At 45.6% G+C, this 22,844-nt stretch overlaps 1 protein-coding gene across 2 annotated transcripts in view; it reads right to left on the bottom strand.

Annotated features, from left to right (window-relative positions):
- Positions 1-1,242: 1,242 nt before the first annotated feature.
- The window catches only part of ZNF106 (zinc finger protein 106), a 128,376-nt gene continuing 106,774 nt past the window's right edge, over positions 1,243-22,844 (bottom strand). For both annotated transcript variants that reach the window (XM_077262511.1, XM_077262516.1), the window contains exons 19-22: positions 18,259-18,330; positions 6,180-6,251; positions 5,545-5,691; positions 1,243-2,754 (exon numbers count right to left, since the gene is read on the bottom strand). In XM_077262511.1, the coding sequence (XP_077118626.1) occupies positions 2,698-2,754; positions 5,545-5,691; positions 6,180-6,251; positions 18,259-18,330 (348 nt within the window). In that variant the 3' untranslated portion in view covers positions 1,243-2,697. The remainder of the gene's footprint in view (positions 2,755-5,544; positions 5,692-6,179; positions 6,252-18,258; positions 18,331-22,844) is intronic.

The following is a 22,844-nucleotide window of genomic DNA, read 5'->3' as shown; positions in this document are numbered from 1 at the left end:
ATGGGAGAGTGATGCGAAAGAAGCCGTTTCCGCAAGTACGCCACAAACAGTCGGCTGAGGTATGCAAAAGCACATTTGGAGAAGCCAATTTCTTTTTGGAAGAAGGTCCTGTGGACTGATGAAACCAAGATTGAGTTGTTTGGTCATACAAAAAGGTGTTATGCATGGCGGCAAAAAAACACAGCATTCCAAGAAAAACACTTGCTACCCACAGTAAAATTTGGTGGAGGTTCCATCATGCTTTGGGGCTGTATGGCCAATGCCGGCACCAGGAATCTTGGTAAAGTTGAGGGACGCATGGGTTCCTCTCAGTATCAGCAGATTCTTGACAATAATGTTCATGAATCAGTGACAAAGTTGAAGTTACTCAGGGGATGGATCTTTCATCCAAAACACCGCTCCAAATCTACTCAGGCATTCATGCAGAGGAACAATTACACTGTTCTGGAATGGCCATCCCAGTCCCCAGACCTGAATATCATTGAACATCTGTGGGATCATTTGAAGAGGGCTGTCCATGCTCGGCGACCATCAAACTTAACTGAACTGGAATTGTTTTGTAAAGAGGAATGGTCAAAAATACCTTCATCCAGGATCCAGGAACTCATTAAAAGCTACAGGAAGCGACTAGAGGCTGTTATTTTTGCAAAAGGAGGATCTACTAAATATTAATGTCACTTTTCTGGTGAGGTGCCCATACTTATGCACCTGTCACATTTTGTTTGAATGCAGACTGCCCATTTTCTGTTAGTACAATAAACCTCATTTCAAGGCAGAAACATTACTGTGTCCAACAGTTATTAGATATATGAAACGGAAATAGCTGTTGCAAATAAAAAACATTTTTATAAAACATTAAGCTTAAGATTAATAGGGGTGCCCAAACTTTTTCATATAACTGTACATGTAGAAGCCTTACAGGTGGTTTCCTTAGGCTATGTTCACAGGTTGTGTTTTTGCAGTTTTTTTTTAATGCAAATTAAAACCTGCTTTTTACAGTAACAACAAAAAGGTAGCAGATTTCAGAAATCTCAAACACGATTCCTTATTTTCCAGAATGAATTGGAAAACTTCTGTGCTTATTTATTTATTTTTTTTAAAGTACAGCATGTCACTTCCGTTAGTGACGTTTTTTTTCATCATAGTAAGCAATGAGAACATGCCGAAAACCTGTTTATGGTGCTTTTTGGTGAATAAAATTATCTTTCTTAAACATGGACCATAGACAAATGACACACATACTCAGCACCAAAACTTTATTTTCTCCAAAAATCCTAGTGACCAGTGAATAAAATGGGCAGTTTTTTGCAACTTAGTAACCTTACACTATTGCACGACCCCCAAAAAAAGGTTGAGTGAAAACGTAACATATACAAAAAAAAAAGTCAAACTAAACATGACATGAGATCACGTGCCTTGCAGTACGTGACATGATAGATGTCATCTTTGATAAGGTCTGGGGACATTAATGTGAAGTTTGATTTTCCTAATGACTGGAACAAGACAAGCAATAAAAGTCAAACACATCAAAACCAAGTCAAAGTTATCCCCAAATCTGGTCACATCCAGGCAAGTCATCGGTTGTGTGTTGCTAAATAAACAGCAACTCCGAGAGGTTTCTCTTCGACTCTGTTCACACTGGTGGTTTTCTCCACTTTTTTTCCCCAAATCCTAGAAATGTGTCCACTCATGTATTCACACTGGTTATCAGCTATCTGTTGTTGTTTTCTTTTTTTTTTGTGGGCGGAATAGTGTAGCCTGCTAGGCTATTCTACCCAGGAGAAGAAAAAACAACAACTGCATCTGTCACTTTTTGCCATTAAACATGACATCCGTTCAAGATGCATTGTGTAAGAAAGACTAGAGTGTGACTATTGCATAACTTTAAGACACAAAGCTTCAGCCAAGTCACTCATTCGGTCAGAAGCTTTTACCTTTTGTTCACCTTCAAATATAGCAAAGGCCAAGAGAAAAAAAGAATGAGAACTACGAAAGACCTAACAATCTCTACATGGTGTTTTACTTCATGCCATGCAATCGTTATAGTGAATTTTTGCTGACTTCATGGTAATATTCAATATAGAGGCTGACAATATTTTATCTGAAGGTGAAAGAAGGGAAAAAGCTCCAGTAATGACACCATTCATACAGAAATATCCACTACGCTACACACTACAAACTAGGTGATACAAACTTACCAGTATCTAGTAAGGTTTTTGTGACTAAAGTTTCAATGATTGACATAAAGCGGGAGAAAAAAAACAAAAAAAAAAAACTATGCATTTGTTAATGAACTAAACATGAGAAGGAATTACTATATAAAATATGGCATTTCCAAAACTGAGTGGATAACAAAGTGATGGTATATTTCTTCATGCTGTGCCCATGAGAATAAAAAGAAACATACGTACTCTGAACATTTAAAAAGGTTTGCATTATACCCAATAAATAAGCCATGTAAAATGAAGAACAAGGACATTGGACTGAGGACAAGGACCATGGACGTTGGCGCCAATTCGGCTGGGGCTTTGTGTGCGGTCATTGACAATAATGAGAGAGGACATATCGCAGCACGTTACATCTTCCTGCTAATTAGAGGGTGTATTGTGCACGAAGCCCAAGATGTTCACAGTTGAAAAAATTCTCTTGATGTTGCGTAGAAAGATTCTTCCCAATATGGGAGGTGCTGAGCTTCTTTTACATGTTGCTTAGACTGCCTTCTTCAGCATGACGTTCAATGTGTCCAATAGCATCCTACAAAAAAAAAAACAGGTGAGGAAACATTGTGCTGGAGTGCACTACATTATAGGATCCAATAGCTGCTACCCACAAACTAGAAATGGATGATACAAGTAGCAGGAGATACATTAGCCTTATAGAAATCCTGCACAGAACACGGGTTTGTTTCCTGATGACTAGTTGCCAGTTGGGGTTTAAAAGCAGTTTGTAAGAAGAAAATGACTGTTCAAACCAAGCACATGCGCTCGGGCGCACCCTTGCTGTGATAAACAAGTAGATGAAAAGGTGCTCTATCATCTATCCTTCAATGGCTAAAGTGAAGTCAGAGCTGCCAATCAAAAAAAAGAGGAAAGCACAAAGAGAAGGTACATGAGTGCCTGTGCTTTGTTGGAACAGTTATTTTGTGCTAATAGACTCCATTCAAGAAACTTGCCCCGACTTAGCTAGTTAGCACCTATCACTGGATAGCTTGTTGCCGATTGCTGGAGACAAACTGGAGACAAGTTCTAAAATGCTTTAATGTTGACAGGATTGCCAGAGAAAGCAGAGTACAGCGCTGAGATATCGCTGTCAGTCCAATAGACAATGACTGGAGAAGTGGCTCAATTCTAAAGGGCATTTTAGAGTCCTGTTCCCAGGATTGGTGGGGTCCCAAAAATTGCCAAATTATTATATACTCTGTGGATAGGAGGAAACCCGCCAATTTGGATCATCCATTTAAAGTACTTGGTGTCATGAAACCGAAAATAAAAAGGGGGGCGAGGCAGCTCCTGCATTTTGGACATGGAGAAACAGAGAACCGATCAGACAAAAGGAAGAAGCAGCAGCTGAGCGAATGATACAAGGTATAATGACCAAACATTAGAAATGTATAGCCATTAGAGTGGAGCCAAAAGATTCACCGTACCTTGGTCTGGCACGCGGTTTGGCACCAAAGAGAAACCGGAACAGGTCATACAAACTTTCTAGGCCGGCATGGAATATAGGCATCCTGGGCACCACTGGTGTTTACAAAGCCCCCACAACATCACATGAAGCCTAGTAAATAGGTCCTGTATACACCAGAGGTACTCGGGAGCCTGGAAAAAGTTAGTCAGAGTACTGATGTGGATACTGGATCAGGGTCCTGCAGATCTACAGGTCCTTCTCAAAAAATTAGCATATAGTGTTAAATTTCATTATTTACCATAATGTAATGATTACAATTAAACTTTCATATATTATAGATTCATTATCCACCAACTGAAATTTGTCAGGTCTTTTATTGTTTTAATACTGATGATTTTGGCATACAACTCCTGAAAACCCAAAAAACCTGTCTCAATAAATTAGCATATTTCACCCGTCCAATCAAATAAAAGTGTTTTTTAATAACAAACAAAAAAACCATCAAATAATAATGTTCAGTTATGCACTCAATACTTGGTCGGGAATCCTTTGGCAGAAATGACTGCTTCAATGCGGCGTGGCATGGAGGCAATCAGCCTGTGACACTGCTGAGATGTTATGGAGGCCCAGGATGCTTCAATAGCGGCCTTAAGCTCATCCAGAGTGTTGGGTCTTGCGTCTCTCAACTTTCTCTTCACAATATCCCACAGATTCTCTATGGGGTTCAGGTCAGGAGAGTTGGCAGGCCAATTGAGCACAGTAATACCATGGTCAGTAAACCCTTTACCAGTGGTTTTGGCACTGTGAGCAGGTGCCAGGTCGTGCTGAAAAATGAAATCTTCATCTCCATAAAGCATTTCAGCCGATGGAAGCATGAAGTGCTCCAAAATCTCCTGATAGCTAGCTGCATTGACCCTGTCCTTGATGAAACACAGTGGACCAACACCAGCAGCTGACATGGCACCCCACACCATCACTGACTGTGGGTACTTGACACTGGACTTCAGGCATTTTGGCATTTCCTTCTCCCCAGTCTTCCTCCAGACTCTGGCACCTTGATTTCCGAATGACATGCAAAATTTGCTTTCATCAGAAAAAAGTACTTGGGACCACTTAGCAACAGTCCAGTGCTGCTTCTCTGTAGCCCAGGTCAGGCGCTTCTGCCGCTGTTTATGGTTCAAAAGTGGCTTTACCTGGGGAATGCGGCACCTGTAGCCCATTTCCTGCACACGCCTGTGCACGGTGGCTCTGGATGTTTCCACACCAGACTCAGTCCACTGCTTCCTCAGGTTCCCCAAGGTCTGGAATCGGTCCTTCTCCACAATCTTCCTCAGGGTCCGGTCACCTCTTCTCGTTGTACAGCGTTTTCTGCCACATTGTTTCCTTCCAACAGACTTACCATTGAGGTGCCTTGATACAGCACTCTGGGAACAGCCTATTTGTTGAGAAATTTCTTTCTGGGTCTTACCCTCTTGCTTGAGGGTGTCAATGATGGCCTTCTTGACATCTGTCAGGTCGCTAGTCTTACCCATGATGGGGGTTTTGAGTAATGAACCAGGCAGGGAGTTTTTAAAAGCCTCAGGTATCTTTTGCATGTGTTTAGAGTTAATTAGTTGATTCAGAAGATTAGGGTAATAGGTCGTTTAGAGAACCTTTTCTTGATATGCTAATTTATTGAGACAGGTTTTTTGGGTTATCAGGAGTTGTATGCCAAAATCATCAGTATTAAAACAATAAAAGAACTGACAAATTTCAGTTGGTGGATAATGAATCTATAATATATGAAAGTTTAATTGTAATCATTACATTATGGTAAATAATGAAATTTAACACTATATGCTAATTTTTTGAGAAGGACCTGTATATACAGTATGTTACATGGAGGGTTGATGAACTTTAGCATCTTTAGACAAATACCTGTTTGGATCCTCGCCGGGCTGTGAAGAAAGCATCACAGTTTTTCCACCTGCACTTCAGTGTCTGGAAGTTTGGATTGGTGTGATCTGTTAGTAGGTGGTGTTTAAGATGTTCAGCGACACCAAAAATCAGCGAGCATCCGTGCCACTACAAGAAGAGAAAGTTATCAGATACTTCAGGTTCTTAATGACAAGCCATGTACAGAATGCAGTTATACTTTGATTATGAGAACTATTTGCAGCTATACAGAGAAATCTATAAACTATATAAGTATAGCACCAACATGTACTGGTTATTGTACAACTGGGAACCTTAAGCATTTCCATATCTAACCAACAGTCTGGTAATAAAACTGCCAGACTGTTCTCCTATTGGAAAACTTTTAAATAACTTATTTAGTCCGTTCTGCCTTGAATTAGTTTTGCAGAAGGTGCCAGGTGTAGTTCCCTGCAAAGTAGGGGCGGCCGAGTCAACAGGGTGTCGGACTGATGCAACGCTAAATCAACAATGCAGCCACTTCAGCCTCAACTGATCATAAAGCAATAGCATAAATGAATACAACCGAAACATATAAAATATAGACAGTCTTCAAACAGGACGTGAAAAATTCTACAATAATGCAACATTATTCTTACCCAGCAGCGATAATTCTGCATCAGGTTCAGACGCACGGCTTGGACACTTCCGTCATAGCAGCCGGTGTAGATCTACGAGACAGAGATGACGAGCTCATCTCAAATCATTTGTACGTGGTTCAGTGGACAAAAATGGAAATGAACAGATATACTGCTTACAGTAGCAGCTGCAACTTTTCATGCTACCAATGTTTGTACATTATCTGAGGCTGAAAACTTACAAGTAATTAAAATGATAAATTAACTCTCGATTGACCAGGCCTGTAAGGGCTTTAAAGGGGGCATTCGGGACTACTGTATATAAAAAATAAAACAAACAAACAACATTTTTGGTTACTCACCGTAAAATCTGTTTCTCTGAGCCTTCATTGGGGGACACAGTAAACCATGGGTGTATGCTGCTGCCACTAGGAGGCTGACACTATGCAAAAAACGTTAGCTACTCCTCAGCAGTGTACACCCTACTGACTGGCACTAGGTTAATCAGTTAGTGAGAAAGCAGTAGGAGAAGCAACAAGTAAAAGATAAACAAAACAAACTCAAACTTTAACAATATAAGACTAAAGTAAACAGAGCTGATAAATATGGGAGAGTGCTGGGTCCCCCAATGAAGGCTCCGAGAAACAGATTTTACGGTGAGTAACCAAAAATCTTGTTTTCTCTATAACTTCATTGGGGGACACAGGAAACCATGGGACATCCCAAAGCAGTCCGTGGGGACGGAACAGAACAAACTCCGGTCAGGTTGGAGAACTAACCATTGCCGCCTGCAAGATCCTTCTACCAAGGCTTGCAGCCGCCGAAGCGTAGGTATGGACCCTGTAAAATTTGGTGAACGTGCGGATGGAGGACCAGGTTGCCGCTCTGCAGAGTTGCAGGGCAACAAAATACCTTCACAGGACTCATGCCCACAACAATAATTGTACTATTTAGAAGATATACATAAATGGTATATTATCATATACAGTGGGCAACATACTAGGATGTTTATAGGGTAATCGCATATAATATAAACAACAAAACCGCAGCAACTAAGCGATAAAATACCCAAAGAATCAAGTAGTATTTATTGCAAAATTCACTTTATTAGAAAAATAAATCAGGACAGGAGACATGAGGAAACAAGGCTTACATCGTTCCACACATGTTTGGAAACGCTAGGGTGCACATTGTGGGGATGATATAAATATATATAAATACATACAAAAGGTTATATAATTTAAAAATAGTATTACACAGTCGTCACAGGTAGATAGACCAACATTTTGCCAACAACGTAATTAGTAATGAAAATCAGTAATATAATTTACCTGGACACACCAATTCAATCCGACCACAGCGGGCACCCGCCCCTGTGCAGGGCGGAGGCACTATGGTGTACCGCCCAAGAGGCATCCACTGCCTCAATTCCAGGGTGAGGCGTTCTGTTTCTGAACCAGTGTGCCTCCAAGATTGCCATCTGGATCAAGTGAGCAATCGTAGCCCTGGGGGCTGGAAAGCCTCTACAAGCACCCTCAGGAATGACAGAGTCCGTCTTCCAAAAGGGGGCGGTCCTGGACAAATAGACACGCATTGCAGTGACCAGGTCTAACCTGTTCAGTGAACGATCTAGAGGATGAGTCGGCACCGGGCAAAAGGGAGGACAATATCTTCATTTAGATGAAAGGTGGACAACACCTTGGGAAGGAAAGAAGGTATAGGCCACAAAACCACTTTGTCCTGGTGGAGAACCAAGAAAGGAGGGCAACAGGAAAGACGCCAATTCCGAGACGTGCTTAATGGAAGTGATCACCACAAGAAACACCACCGTTCAAGAAAGAACCAACAGAGATACTTCTTGAAGCTTTTCAAAGGGAAAACTACTGAGTAGGCATGAGCGAATATCTTCGGCTCCCTCCTTATTTGGCAAGCTATAGCGCTTACCGAAGAAGCTGCAGCGGGAACCCGGATACCAGGAGCGCTCCAATAATCAGGTGTCCGGCGCTGGCGCTGCAGCTGCATGTGTCCCGGCTTTGTGACAATCACAATACATGCATGGAGATCCTGTGTGTTGTTGTGATGATGGACAGGCTTTCTTCGGCCTGGAAAAAGGAAGGAGCTTTGATGAGAATGTCGTTGAAATATGGGATAAGCGCTAGACATCTGATCCGTAGAATGGCCATTACCGCTGCCATGATCTTAGTGAAGACCCTGGGAGCGATTGCGAGGCCAAACCTCAGGGCAACAAACTGATAATGATCCTGCTGCACTGCAAACCGCAGGAATCTCTGATGATAAAAAAAGCCCAAAATGGAAAATATAAACCTAGATCTCTCCTGCATGCTCATAGCCAAGTGGAAGAGCCAATAAAGAGAAGAGCTTGAGAAAGTACTTTTAGGACACTCCCATAACCTAGATCCATATGACAAAAATAATGAAGTATACGTCCATATTCATTAAAAAGTTATAAATTTTATTGTACCATAATTCACAAAAAATATATATACACAAACTGAAATCAGAAAACCAAAGAATAATAACAAACTATTTCAACAAGGGGAACTCGAAGTAGCACAAATAGAATAGTGTGAGCTTCTCATGATGCCATAGCCAAGTAACAATAAAGTGCATAGTGCATATTTGGGTAGACACATATGGGGGCAGAGTAATCCATAGAAATACTAACTTAGCCCTTCTCTGAAGCTCAAAGATCATGATGTGCCAATCATTCCCACCCCCAAGCTCTTACCCATTGCATGGCATCAAAAGGGTCCACACCGTAGACCCAAATATGCATTATGCACTTTATTGCTACTTGGCTATGGCATGAGAAGGTCACACTATTCTGTTTGTGCTACTCGAGTTCCCCTTGCTGAAATAGTTTGTTATTCTTCTTTGGTTTTCGGATTTCAATTTGTGTATATATATTTTTTGTTAATTGTGGTATAACAAAATTTATAACTTTTTAATGAATATGGACATCTCCATTGTTTTTGTCATATAGATCTAGGAATCTCTGATGCCCTGAGAAAATAGGGACATGGAGACAGGCATCTTGGATGTCTATGGAGCAAAGGAACTCCTGCGACTCCATGGAACCAATTACTGAACGAAGGGACTCCCATCCTGAAATGTTGCAGACGGACTTGTTTGTTCAGTAATTTTGGATCCAGGATGGGTCAGACCGAGCCGTCCTTTTTTGGCACAGCAAACAGGTTTGAATAAAACCCTGAGAAACGTTCCTGTGCTGGGACGGGAACGATGACCCCTGAGCTGAGAAGGGAGGCGATGAACCCCAGAAACAGAGAAGCATTTCTTGGAGAACGGGATTTGAACCAACTATGACAAGGCCGTGAAACGAAATCCATTTTGTATCCTGAAGATACAACCTCTCTGGCCCATGCATCCTCCAACAAGGCGAGCCATATGTCCCTTAAGAACAGGAGAGGGTTGCCCAGCTTGGGAGAATCTCCGGGTGTTGGAGAGGCGTCAAGTGGAGGAAAATCTGCCAGGTCTGCTCCTGGTGGATCTCCAATGCGCGGTGCAGGGACATAGGGAGGGAGTAGGCTTGAATGAAGCCCTTTTCCTATCCCGGCAAACCAGTGGCCTCCCTTGGTGGAAGAAATCCTCAGTCGAAGAGAAATGGCGAAAGGAACGAAACATACGCTTCAAAAGGAGGACGGCGAGGTTTGGCCTGAGGAAGGAAATAATTCGTCCCTTAAGAGGACTCCTTAATAAGTTGGTCCAGCCTGGAGCCAAATAGATGGGATCCCTGGAAAGGAAAGCTGGTAAAGGAGTTTTTTGACGGTAAGTCAGACTTAAGCCAAACGGCCACTATACACTGTGTGCAGAATTATTAGGCAAGTTGCATTTTGATCACATGATGCTTTTTATACATGTTGTTCTACTCCAAGCTGTTCAGGTTTGAGAGCCTACTACCAATTAAGTAAATCAGGTGATGTGCATCTCTGTAAGACCGGGATCACACATACGCGAGATACGGCCAAGTCTCGCAGGTGGAAACCCAGCTCTGGCGCCGGCACTTGGGAGTGGAGCGCGCAGCTCCATGTGTTGCTGTGCGGCTGCACGCTCCGCTCCGGAGTGCCAGCGCCAGAGCTGGGTTTTCACCTGTGAGACTCGGCCGTATCTCGCGTATGTGTGATCCCGGCCTAATGAGGAGGGGTGTTGTCTAATGACATCAAAACCCTATATAAGGTGTGCTTAATTATTAGGCAACTTCCTTTCCTTTGGCAAAATGGGTCAGAAGAGAGATTTGACGGGCTCTGAAAAGTCCAAAATTGTGAGATGTCTTGCAGAAGGATGCAGCAGTCTTGAAATTGCCAAACTTTTGAAGTGTGATCACAGAACAATCAAGCGTTTCATGGAAAATAGCCAACAGGGTCGCAAGAAGCGTGTTGGGCAAAAAAGGTGCAAAATAACTGCCCATGAATTGAGGAAAATCAAGTGTGAAGCTGCCAAGATGCCATTTGCCACCTGTTTTGCCATATTTCAGAGCTGCAACGTTACTGGAGTAACAAAAAGCACAAGGTGTGCGATACTCAGGGACATGGCCAAGGTATGGTGAAAAACGAACACCTTTGAACAAGAAATATAAGCTAAAATGTCAAGACTGGGCCAAGAAATATCTTAAGAATGACTTCCCCGAGGGCGGGGCTTCACGGAGGAAGTCCGCAGCCTGCCGCAGATCAGGTAAACGCTAGTGTGAAACTAGCCTAATCTAAACTGATTAACCTAGTGCAGGTCGGAGGGCTGTACATTGCTGAGGAGCTGTTAATTTTTTTGTGCATGGTGTCAGCCTCCTAGTGGTAGCAGCATACATTCATGGTTTCCTGTGTCCCCCAATGAAGCAATAGAGAAATAAAAAAATGTATCTAAGCACACTAACCGGCAGGTAATTGCAACTTGCCTGCCTGTTGTGCACGCCGCAGTTCTTCCCCAGCACAGAGTACTCCTGCCAGGGATTCAGCTGCCTCTGCTGACGCGACAGGGCGGGACTACAGATGTTATTTTGACTGTCAGCCAGCTTCACCAGTTAGGCAGCGGGGACCCGGCTATCAATCAGAATGACGCTGGAGGTACCGCCTTCTCGACAGAGTGGAGCGGAAATAGGGATTTTTGTGTACTCACCGTAAAATCCTTTTCTCAGAGCCATTCATTGGGGGACACAGACCATGGGGTGTATGCTGCTGCCACCAGGAGGCTGACACTAAGTATTACAAAGAAAGTTAGCTCCTCCCCTGCAGTATACACCCCTCTGCTGGCTCCCAGCTAACCAGTTCGGTGCAAAAGCAGTAGGAGATCAATAACATATAAGTGTATAGCATGTCACATTATATATGAGAGTATAACATATCAAATGATAAAAACAAATACAACTAATAATAGGGAGGGAGCTGTGTCCCCCAATGAATGGCTCGGAGAAAAGGATTTTACGGTGAGTACACAAAAATCCCTATTTCTCCTTCGCCTCATTGGGGGACACAGACCATGGGACGTCCCAAAGCAGTCCCTGGGTGGGGACAACATCAGATCAGGCCGTGTAACCGCTACTTACAAGTGCGCCAAGGCGGCCTGCAAAGTCCGCCTGCCCAGACTCACATCTGTGGAAGTGTGTGAATTATAGTGCTTCAAGAATGCATGCGGACTGGAGGAATTCGCAAGCTTGCGGTCGTGCTTGCCGACGCCTGGTGCCTAGAGCCCTGAGACAGGGAGATAGGCTGACATCTAGCACGGAAGGACTCCTGGATGGTGAAAAGAATCCACCAGGCTAACGTGGCCGATGAACATGGCTAAACCCTTCCTGTGACCGTCGGGAAGCCTACTTACCATCGAGAAGCCCAAGCAAAGTGTCCAACCTTCGGAAGGACGCTGTCCTCGATACGTACCCACTTGGAGCACTCACTTCTTCCAGATTATGGAGAACCCATTCCGTTGTGTGGACTGGAGCCGAAAGAGATGAGAGGACGATGCCCCTGCAACAGTGGGAATACAAAACCACCTTGGCAACGAGGGAAGGGGATGGCTTGAGGGCAACGATGCATTGATGGTAATAAGGAAAAAAGACTGAAAAGCTCTGAAGACTCATCAGGATGACAAGAACGCAGAGAAAAAAGGGGAGTGACGTTCCCTGATAGTAAAGTCTTTCTGGATCGAAAAAGGAGTCTACTGTAAGATCCCCAGGACCATTAAGGTCCCCCAGATCTAACGGTACGCGGTAGGGAAGAACTACAGGTGAAGGCTCCCTGCGAGAAGGTCCATATTTCCAGTTTTGACGAAATAAGACGGAGAAATACTAGTACCGCAAGCGAGAAAACCTGACATGGTCAGTGCGGGTCTCCTGGGATCACTGGAGGCCTTTTCTGCTTCCAAAAAGATCTCAAGACGTAGTGGAAGAGGAGTTATGGAAATTGGTACCGTGGAAGAAACGGAGCATGCACTGCGATGGACTTGGATCTTGAAGCCAAACCATGAACTGGAGTACATAGGCGTTCAGCTTGGACGCCATCCGACCTACATCTGGAGTACTCCAGTGAAGGCAGATGTGAAGGAAGACTTCCGAGTGAAGTTCCCACTCACTTGAGGAGAAAACCCTGACGGCTGAATATGTCAGCCGCCCAGTGTTCTACTCCAGGGACATGTACTGTTGAGATCACCGAATGATAGATCTCGGCCCATCAGAGAGTGCGAGGTACCTCGGCCATGGCGCTTGACTGTGGGTACCTGCGAGATGATTGACGTATGGCACAGCCGTGGCATTATCCAAATTGAAGACGGATGGTTGACCCGCCTAAGGGCAGTGGACCTGCTGTAGGATTAGCCGTACTGTTCGGAACCCCAGAGAAATGATCGGGAGAAGAAGACGGGCATTGGTATCCCTAATAACCATTGGACCAGAAGAAGGCTCTGGATGAGGAAGGAGCTTAGAGACTACCTTTTGAAAGCCTGATTGACTTGCTGAAAACGAGCGGAGCAAAAGAAAACTACTTCCGTTTTCGTCTTATTGCTCAGAACCCTCCTAGCTAATTGAATGAACCGAGGGAATGAGTGATCAAGTGCACAAGCTCCGTGTTGAAGGGCCACGACCTTGACTCGAGAGAGAGAATTACCATCCTTCTTGTGCAGGATCATCGTCAAAGAGGATCTGCTGGGCTGGGAATGAGGAAAAAACTTGTCTAAGTTTAGATGCTAGCCCAAGTGAGAGGGTATTGCAAGTGATATAGACGACTTAGCGTAGTCCTTGTAGAGCGGCTAGAAAGTCGACCGAGTAGGGCAGGACGACCATGTTTCTAGGGTGCAAGAAGCACATGACAACTGCTATGAGCGTTGCGACCACTGTGGTGCGGTAGCCAGGCTGAAGGGCGAGGTCGTGACTTGAAAATGCTGTTCGCGAATGGAAAGGAGAAGAGATAATTGTAGAGGGGAAAAAAGTAGGCATGTGAGGGTAAGAAAACCGAATGTCGATGGATGCCAGAAAACTCCACTTTTTTTTTTTTTTTGTTGAATGGCTGAGCGGAGGAACTGCCTCTGAAAAAGGAGGGCTTTGTCAAAGATTGTTAGAATGGTTTGAGGTCCAGGAATGATCATACTTTTCATTTTCTCCTTCGTGAAACCAAGATCTCTTAGATCTAGACTGTCCAGGACAATGCTTCTACTGCTGGATGGGTCTGTAGAAAAAATACGATCCCTTGTTAGTCTCCCGCTCAGAAGATTTGATTTGAATTGAAGTAGATAAGGTCTCTGACCAGGAGACTATTGGTCAAGTAACATCATGTGGCGCTAAAGAAGGGTAGAGCGCTGAACCCGAAGCCACAAGACGGAACGAACCAGATTTGCTATCTGACCGTCTGTGGTTTTTTAATTGATGATACATCGGGCAGGGATACTGGTAGGTATACCACAAGAAATTCCACCCGGTTAGACTGCCAAGTGGCAGAATGCGGGGCTGCAACCAGCAGGCCTCTTGCCATCTTCGTGCAGAGTAGAAAATTAGGAACCTTCGATCCACCATTCTGTTAACAGGGAATTGGAGAGGAATCGTCCGCTTTCTTGCATCATCCCCTAAATTGATACAAAGGGGGGTGCTCGGACGCCAAAGATGTGTGCCTCTGTACATCCCCAGAGTTGAGGTCCCCGGGTGGACAGGGCAGGTTGTTTGGCATAAGGCCTGGATGCAGAAGAGGATACATGGAGGCGACACTGCATGTGTTCGTCTGTTGAAGATGTGGGGGGAATCGGTGCCCTTAAAAGGACCCGTCGCCCATAAAAATCAGACCAGGTATGGCAACCTACTTAGCGGCTTCTGTCCAGTGAATTGCTCGTCGATTTGTTGATGGTATAAATAGGAGAGTCCCTCCTTTTCTGAAGCTCTTGCAATCCAAGGCAATATGCGATCCATATTCAGCGTTGTTCTCAACAAATCATGGGGGAGAGATTAGGAAATGAAAAACTTCCGTTTTGCAGACGCCTGTACGTTTTTCTAGAACACTTGCGGCCCCTGCTAGCGGACGCTCCCATGTAGGAGAGGGACCATGTATCTCGGTCCTGCGAGCACTCCGAGCCACAGAGGGTTCACAGAGGGATTCAATCTCTTGGTCTGAGAAAACCATGGGTTGCGGTTAGGGGATGAGTGGCGAAGGCTCCTGAGCTCAGTTAGTGATGTGCCCTTAAGACCAGTAAATACTGGTCATGCGCCTTTAAGACTAGGGAATACTGGTCGTGCGTCTTTAAGACCAGGGTATACTGGTCTTGTGCCTTTAGGAGGAGGGCATGCTGGTCATGTGCCTTTAAGAACCAGGACATACTTGTCATATGCTTTGAAGACCAGGGCATACTGGTTATGTGTCTTTAAGTCCAGGGCATATTGAACACGTGCCTTTAAGACCAGGGCATACTGGTCATGTGCCTTTAAGTCCAGGGCATATTGGTCACGTGCCTTTAAGACGAGGGCATACTGGTCATGTGTGTTTAAAACCAGGTCATACTGGTCATGTGCCCTTAAGACCAGGGCATACTGGTCATGTGCCTTTAAAAACCAGGTCGTACTGGTCATGTGCCTTTAAGACCAGGGCATACTGGCCAAGTGCATAAGACTAGGGCCTACTGGTCATGTGCCTTTAAGACCAGGGCATACTGGTCACGTGCCTTTAAGACCAGGACATACTGGTCATGTGCCTTTAAGACCAGGTAATACTGGACATGTGCCCTTAAGACCAAGAAGTACTGGTCATGCGTCTTTAAGACCAGGGGATACTGGTTACGTGCCTTTAAGACCAGGAATACTGGTCACGTGCCTTTAAGACCAGGAATACTGGTCATGCGCCTTTAAGACCAGGGCATACTGGTCACGTGCCTTTAAGACCAGGAATACTGGTCATGCGCCTTTAAGACCAGGGCATACTGGCCATATGCGTAAGACCAGGGTATGCTGGCCATGCGCCTTTAAGACCAGGGAAAACTGGTCACGTGCCTTTAAGACCAGACAATACTAGACATGCGCCTTTAAGACCAGACAATACTGGACATGCTCCTTTAAGACCAGACAATACTGGACATGCGCCCTTAAGAACAGACAATATTGGACCTGCGCCTTTACGACCAGCCAATACTGGACATGCGCCTTTAAGAACAGACAATACGGGACATGCGACTTTAAGACCAGCCAAAACAGGACATGCGCCTTTAAGAACAGACAATACTGGACATGCGCCTTTAAGAACAGACAATACGGGACATGCGCCTTTAAGACCAGACAATACAGGACATGCGCCTTTAAGACCAGACAATACTGGACATGCGCCTTTAAGAACAGAGAATACTGGACATGCGCCTTTAAGAACAGAGAATACTGGTCATGCGCCTTTAAGACCAGACAATACTGGACCTGCGCCTTTAAGAACAGACAATACTGGACATGCGCCTTTAAAACCAGACAATACTACATGTGCCTTTAAGAAGGGAGAATACTTGCGCGTTTAATGCCTTGATGTAGAGTGGCTGTGCCCCCTTAATGCTAAAAATCGTTGCCTCAGTGTGAGCCGGCCGGGTGGACCAAGATGGCCACTGTGAGCTGCAGAGTAGATAAAATCTCGCAGAGAGCGAGAAGCGCCAACTCGGGGGGCGGAGCGACTGACACGATGCTGAATAGGCCCAAGCCGGGGCCTAAATTTCTGTAGCAGGCGGGCGACACCAGCGGGGCGTTTCAGGAGACTTCCGGGATGCGGCCTACACATCAGCCGAAGCCAGGGGCTAAATTTTTGCAGCCGGCCAGAGCGTTACCTCAGAGAGGTGGGCCACAGGAAAGTGGCTAAGGCTGCCTGCGCCTTTATGGATATCCCTCTGAAGATGGATCCACTCACCATCGTTGCGCGTCCCGGCATGGAGCCGCCGCGGATGTGGGTTTCAGCGCTGTTCTGTGCAGCGTGGACGGTGCAGGGATAAACCTCAATCCATCATCCGTTTGTTAGGGAGGAGGAGAGGAACCGTCCGCCTCCTTGTACCATCCGCTCTTAATAGTGGTGGTGCAGTGGGGGCTGCTCGGACGCCACATTGGATTGTGCCTCTGAACAGCCGAGGGTAAAACCTGGTGGTCAGGGCTGAATGTCCGGCAATAGGCCTGGCTGCAGAAGAGGATACTGAAGGTGACACTCCAGTGCTCGTCTGATAAGGGAGGGGGAGATCGGTCCCATGAAAGGGCCCGTCGCCCCTAGAATCAGCTCAGGCAGTGGCTTCCCACGTCGCAGGAGAGGATACGGAGAGGTGAAACTCCCGTGCTCGCCTGTTGTTGGTTCGGGGGAGATCGGAACATGAAAGAATCCGTCGCCCCCTTCGTCCGGTAAAAGGTAAAAGTAAAAAGATTCTTTGGGTCTGAATAGCAGACCAGTCCGTGTGCCTCCTACGGACACTAAGCAAGAACTGGTTAGCTGGGAGCCAGCAGAGGGTGTATACTGCAGGGGAGGAGATCACTTTCTTTGTATCACTTAGTGTCAGCCTCCTGGTGGCAGCAGCATACACCCATGGTCTGTGTCCCCCAATGAGGCGAAGGAGAAAAGAAGCCTTCGTTATGTAGACGTATCATCAGCAGAGGTTTCCGAATCCCTGGCAAGAGCTGTCTGTGACTACTCTGTGCTGGGGAAGAACGGCGCTGTACACAACAGGCAGGAAATTTTTTTTTTTACTTTATCATGTATTCTTTCCACTATAACTTGGGTAGTCATAGCAGCCCAAGTTACATAGGAAAGCAGTACACTTCACGGACATAAATCACTGATAGAGTTGATCTGGGTCTGCTATGACCCAACAGCTCTGCTACGCCGGCCAGACACTCAACCAAAAGAAGCTTTGGAACTGACAATGCTTTAAAAGAAGGCAGAAGCGGCAATATACCAATTCTGTTTTCTCCACCAGAGTACGGGCAGGCATACACAGGCTGCAGTAACAGAAGCTTTAATCCTCGCATCGATAATCTACAATGACACAGGATTGGTCATTGACCGAGATAATAAGTGCCATTATAAATTACAACATCCCGCAAAGAAAAAAAAAAAAAAAAAGACCACGTATGGTTATATCAATGAATAAACATTATGCAAAAAAAAAAAAGAAAAACAACTGGCTTGACGGGAAGATGTTAAAGAATATATGGTCAGTGAAAGCACTGCTGACAGGCTTCATTCAGAAGAACTATGGGAGAAGTGTCCGTCCGCTGTGCTTTTCCCTGCTGGGTTCAGCAGGAGTGGCGGGTCTCTCTGTATGGCAGGGACCTATTAATCAAGTTGAGCTCAGCAGAGAAGAACCCAAGCAAAGTCACAGTAAGTGAGAATATTGTGAGCCCACGTGGGCAGGGTCCTCTCTCCTCCTGTACCAGTTGTGACTTGTATTGTGTAAGATTATTGTACTTGTTCTTTATTATGTATACCCCTTTTCACATATAAAGCGCCATGGAATAAATGTTGCAATAATAATAATAATGAAAATAATGGTGTTTTTTTTTTTTACTGCTGTGGAATCTTGACTTTCTTTGTCAAATTAAGTTCACAAGCAATACAATTTAATATTTATTTTTTCCTGTATTTATTCTTACCATGCTTTTGTAAATTGCCATACACATGATCATATCTGAATGTCCTCCATAGACTTGTAAGCGATCATGCGACTAGAGAAAAGAAGAGAAAAGCGATCAAAATGCATCAGTCCTAAAACTCTTATAAATTGAAGATTTTTGGTACTCATCATAAAATCTCTTTCTGGTACTCTTCCTTGGGGGACACAGGAACCATGAAGTTAGTCCGCTGTCACCTGGGGGCTGATACTAACAGTACACCTTAACAAACACTTTGGCTCCCCTCCTCACCATACTTCGCCTGCTAGCACCAGGCCTCATCAGTTTAGCTTAGTGTCATTCGGAAGCAGACATGGATCGGAGTCTTAGTTAGGTTTTTTGTTAAGGTACCGTCACATTAAGCGACGCTGCAGCGATATCGACAACGATGCCGATCGCTGCAGCGTCGCTGTGTGGTCGCTGGAGAGCTGTCCGGCTGTCCAGCGACCAACGATGCCGAAGTCCCCGGGTAACCATTGGGTTACTAAGCGCAGGGCCGTGCTTAGTAACCCGATGTTTACCCTGGTTACCATTGTAAATGTAAAAAAAAACAAAACAGTACATACTCACCTTCTGATGTCCGTCAGGTCCCTGGCCGTCTGCTTCCCGCACTGACTGTGAGCTCCGGCCGGCCGTAAAGTAAAAGCTGAGCACAGCGGTGACGTCACCGCTGTGCTGTGCTTTACGGCCGGCCGGCGTTCACAGTCAGTGCGGGAAGCAGACGGCCAGGGACCTGCCGGACATCAGGAGGTGAGTATGTACTGTTTTTTTTTTTTTTACATTTACAATGGTAACCAGGGTAAATATCGGGTTACTAAGCGCGGCCCTGCGCTTAGTAACCCGATATTTACCCTGGTTACCATTGTAAAACATTGCTGGCATCGTTGCTTTTGCTGTCAAACATGCCGATCTGACGACCAAATAAAGTTCTGGACTTTCAGCAACGACCAGCAATATCACAGCAGGATCCAGATCGCTGCTGCGTGTCAAACACAACGATATCGCTATCCAGGACGCTGCAACGTCACGGATCGCTATCGTTATCGTTTAGTGTGAAGGTACCTTTAGTCCCACCGAGAAAACAGTAGGTGATGCAAATAAACAAAACAAAAATAAAAGCAAAAGTATAGGCCACCTAGAAAGGAAAATAGGGATTTTTGTGTACTTACCGTAAAATCCTTTTCTCCGAGCCGTTCATTGGGGGACACAGACCATGGGTGTATGCTGCTGCCACCAGGAGGCTGACACTAAGTATTACAAAGAAAGTTAGCTCCTCCCCTGCAGTATACACCCCTCTGCTGGCTCCCAGCTAACCAGTTCGGTGCAAAAGCAGTAGGAGATCAATAACATATAAGCGTATAGCATGTCACATTATATATGAGAGTATAACATATCAAATGATAAAAACAAATACAACTAATAATAGGGAGGGAGCTGTGTCCCCCAATGAATGGCTCGGAGAAAAGGATTTTACGGTAAGTACACAAAAATCCCTATTTCTCCTTCGCCTCATTGGGGGACACAGACCATGGGACGTCCCAAAGCAGTCCCTGGGTGGGGACAACATCAGATCAGGCCGTGTAACCGCTACTTACAAGTGCGCCAAGGCGGCCTGCAAAGTCCGCCTGCCCAGACTCACATCTGAGGAAGTGTGTGAATTATAGTGCTTCAAGAATGCATGCGGACCTGAGACAGGGAGATAGGCTGACATCTAGCACGGAAGGACTCCTGGATGGTGAAAAGAATCCACCAGGCTAACGTGGCCGATGAACCCGGCTAAACCCTTCCTGTGACCATCGGGAAGCCTACTTACCATCGAGAAGCCCAAGCAAAGTGTCCAACCTTTGGAAGGACGCCGTCCTCGATACGTACCCACTTGGAGCACTCACTTCTTCCAGATTATGGAGAACCCATTCCGTTGTGTGGACTGGAGCCGAAAGATGAGAGGACGATGCCCCTGCAACAGTGGGAATACAAAACCACCTTGGCAACGAGGGAATGGGATGGCTTGAGGGCAACGATGCATAGATGGTAATAAGGAAAAAAGACTGAAAGGAACAGAGTGGGAAGCTCTGAAGACTCATCAGGATGACAAGAACGCATAGAAGAAAGGGGAGTGACGTTCCCTTATCGTAAAGTCTTTCTGGATCGAAAAAGGAGTGTACTGTAAGATCCCCAGGACCATTAAGGTCCCCCAGATCTAACGGTACGCGGTAGGGAAGAACTACAGGTGGAGACTCCCTGCGAGAAGGTCCATATTTCCAATTTTGACGAAATAAGACGGAGAAATACTAGTACCGCAAGCGAGAAAACCTGACATGGTCAGTGCGGGTCTCCCAGGATCACTGGGGGCCTTTTCCGCTTCCAAAAAGGTCTCAGACGTAGTGGAAGAGGAGTTATGGAAATTGGTACCGTGGAAGAAACGGAGTATGCACTGCGATGGACTTGGATCTTGCAGCCAAACCATGAACTGGAGTACATAGGCGTTCAGCTTGGACGCCATCCGACCTACATCTGGAGTACTCCAGTGAAGGCAGATGTGAAGGAAGACTTCCGAGTGAAGTTCCCACTCACTTGAGGAGAAAACCCTGACGGCTGAATATGTCAGCCGCCCAGTGTTCTACTCCAGGGACATGTACTGTTGAGATCACCGAATGATAGATCTCGGCCCATCAGAGAGTGCGAGGTACCTCGGCCATGGCGCTTGACTGTGGGTACCTGCGAGATGATTGACGTATGGCACAGCCGTGGCATTATCCAAATTGAAGACGGATGGTTGACCCGCCTAAGGGCAGTGGACCTGCTGTGGGATTGGCCGTACTGTTCAGATCCCCAGAGAAATGATCGGGAGAAGAAGACGGGCATTGGTAACCCTAATAACCATTGGACCAGAAGAAGGCTCTGGATGAGGAAGGAGCTTAGAAACTACCTTTTGAAAGCCTGATTGACTTGCTGAAAACGAGCGGAGCAAAAGAAAACTACTTCCGTTTTCATCTTATTGCTCAGAACCCTCCTAGCTAATTGAATGAACCGAGGGAATGAGTGATGAAGTGCACAAGCTCCGTGTTGAAGGGCCACGACCTTGACTCGAGAGAGAGAATTACCATCCTTCTTGTGCAGGATCATCGTCAAAGAGGATCTGCTGGGCTGGGAATGAGGAAAAAACTTGTCTAAGTTTAGCTGCTAGCCCAAGAGAGAGGGTATTGCAAGTGATATAGACAACTTAGCGTAGTCCTTGTAGAGCGGCTAGAGAGTCGACCGAGTAGGGCAGGACGACCATGTTTCTAAGGTGCAAGAAGCGCATGACAACCGTCATGACCCTTGCGACCACTCTGGTGTGGTAGCCAGGCAGAAGGGCCAGGTCGTGAAAATACTGTTCGCGAATGGAAAGGCGAAGAGATTATAGTAGAGAGGAGAAATAGGTATGTGAGGGAAGAATCCCGGATGACGATGGATGCCAGAAAACAACCACGTTTCTCTGTTGAAGTAGTGGCTGAGCGGAGGAACTCCATCCGAAAAAAGAGAGGGCCCTGTCAAAGGTTGTTAGAAGTTTGGGGTCCAGAAATGGAGATACTTTTCATTCCCTCCATTTTGGAACCAAGATCCCTTAGATCTAGACTGTCCTGGCCAATGCTTCCACTACTGGTTGAGCTTGAAGAAGAGATACGATCCCTTGCTAGTCTCCCGCTCAGAAGATTTGATTGGCCAGCTATACTGTGGAACGAAGTAGATAAGGTCTGGGACCCGGAGACTTTCATTCTCTCCCTTTGGTCAAGCAACCCATGTGGCGGCTAAGGAAGGGTAGAGCGCTAAACCCGAAACCACAGGACGGAACTAACTAGACCTGCTATCCGACCGTCTGTGGAATCTTAATTGATGATACACCGGCCAGGATACTGGTAGGAATACCGCAAGAAATTCTGCCCGGCGAGTCTGTCAAGTGACAGAATGCGGGACTGTAACCAGCAGGTCTCTGCCATCGTGCAGAGAAGAAAATAAGGAAAAAAATAAAAATAAATAAAAAATAAAAAACCTCGATCCACCATCTCTTAACAGGGAAGTGGAGAGGAATCGTCCACTTTCTTGCATCTGATACAAAGGGGGGAAAAACCTCCTTGTTGGGACGCCACAAATGTGTGCCTCAGTACATCCCCAGAATTGAGGTTTCCGAGTGGACAGGGCAGGTTGTGGCGATAGACCTGGATGCAGAAGATGATACATGGAGGCGACACTCCGTGTGCTCGTCTGTTGAAGGTGTGGGGGGAAATCGGAGCCCTTAAAGGGACCCGTCACCCATAAAATTCCGACCAGGTATGGTATCCTACTTAGAGGTCTTCCAGTGCATCACCGTGAAATGTTGATGGAGATTTTCTAGAACCTGTACGTTTTTCTAGAATACTTGCGGCTCCTGCTAGCCGACGGCTCCCATTGTAGGAGAGGGAGCATGTGAGTGCTCCAGAGCTCAGTTAGGGTGACCAGCTTAGGATAGATGATGTGCCCTTAAGACCAGTAAATACTGGTCATGCGCCTTTAAGGCTAGGGGTTACTGGCCATGAGCCTTTAAGACC

The sequence above is a fragment of the Ranitomeya variabilis genome, chromosome 1 (assembly GCF_051348905.1).
Source record: "Ranitomeya variabilis isolate aRanVar5 chromosome 1, aRanVar5.hap1, whole genome shotgun sequence".
NCBI lineage: Eukaryota > Metazoa > Chordata > Amphibia > Anura > Dendrobatidae > Ranitomeya > Ranitomeya variabilis.
The sequence above is the reverse complement of the archived record's forward strand: the minus strand, read 5'-3'. Positions and strand labels throughout refer to the sequence as shown.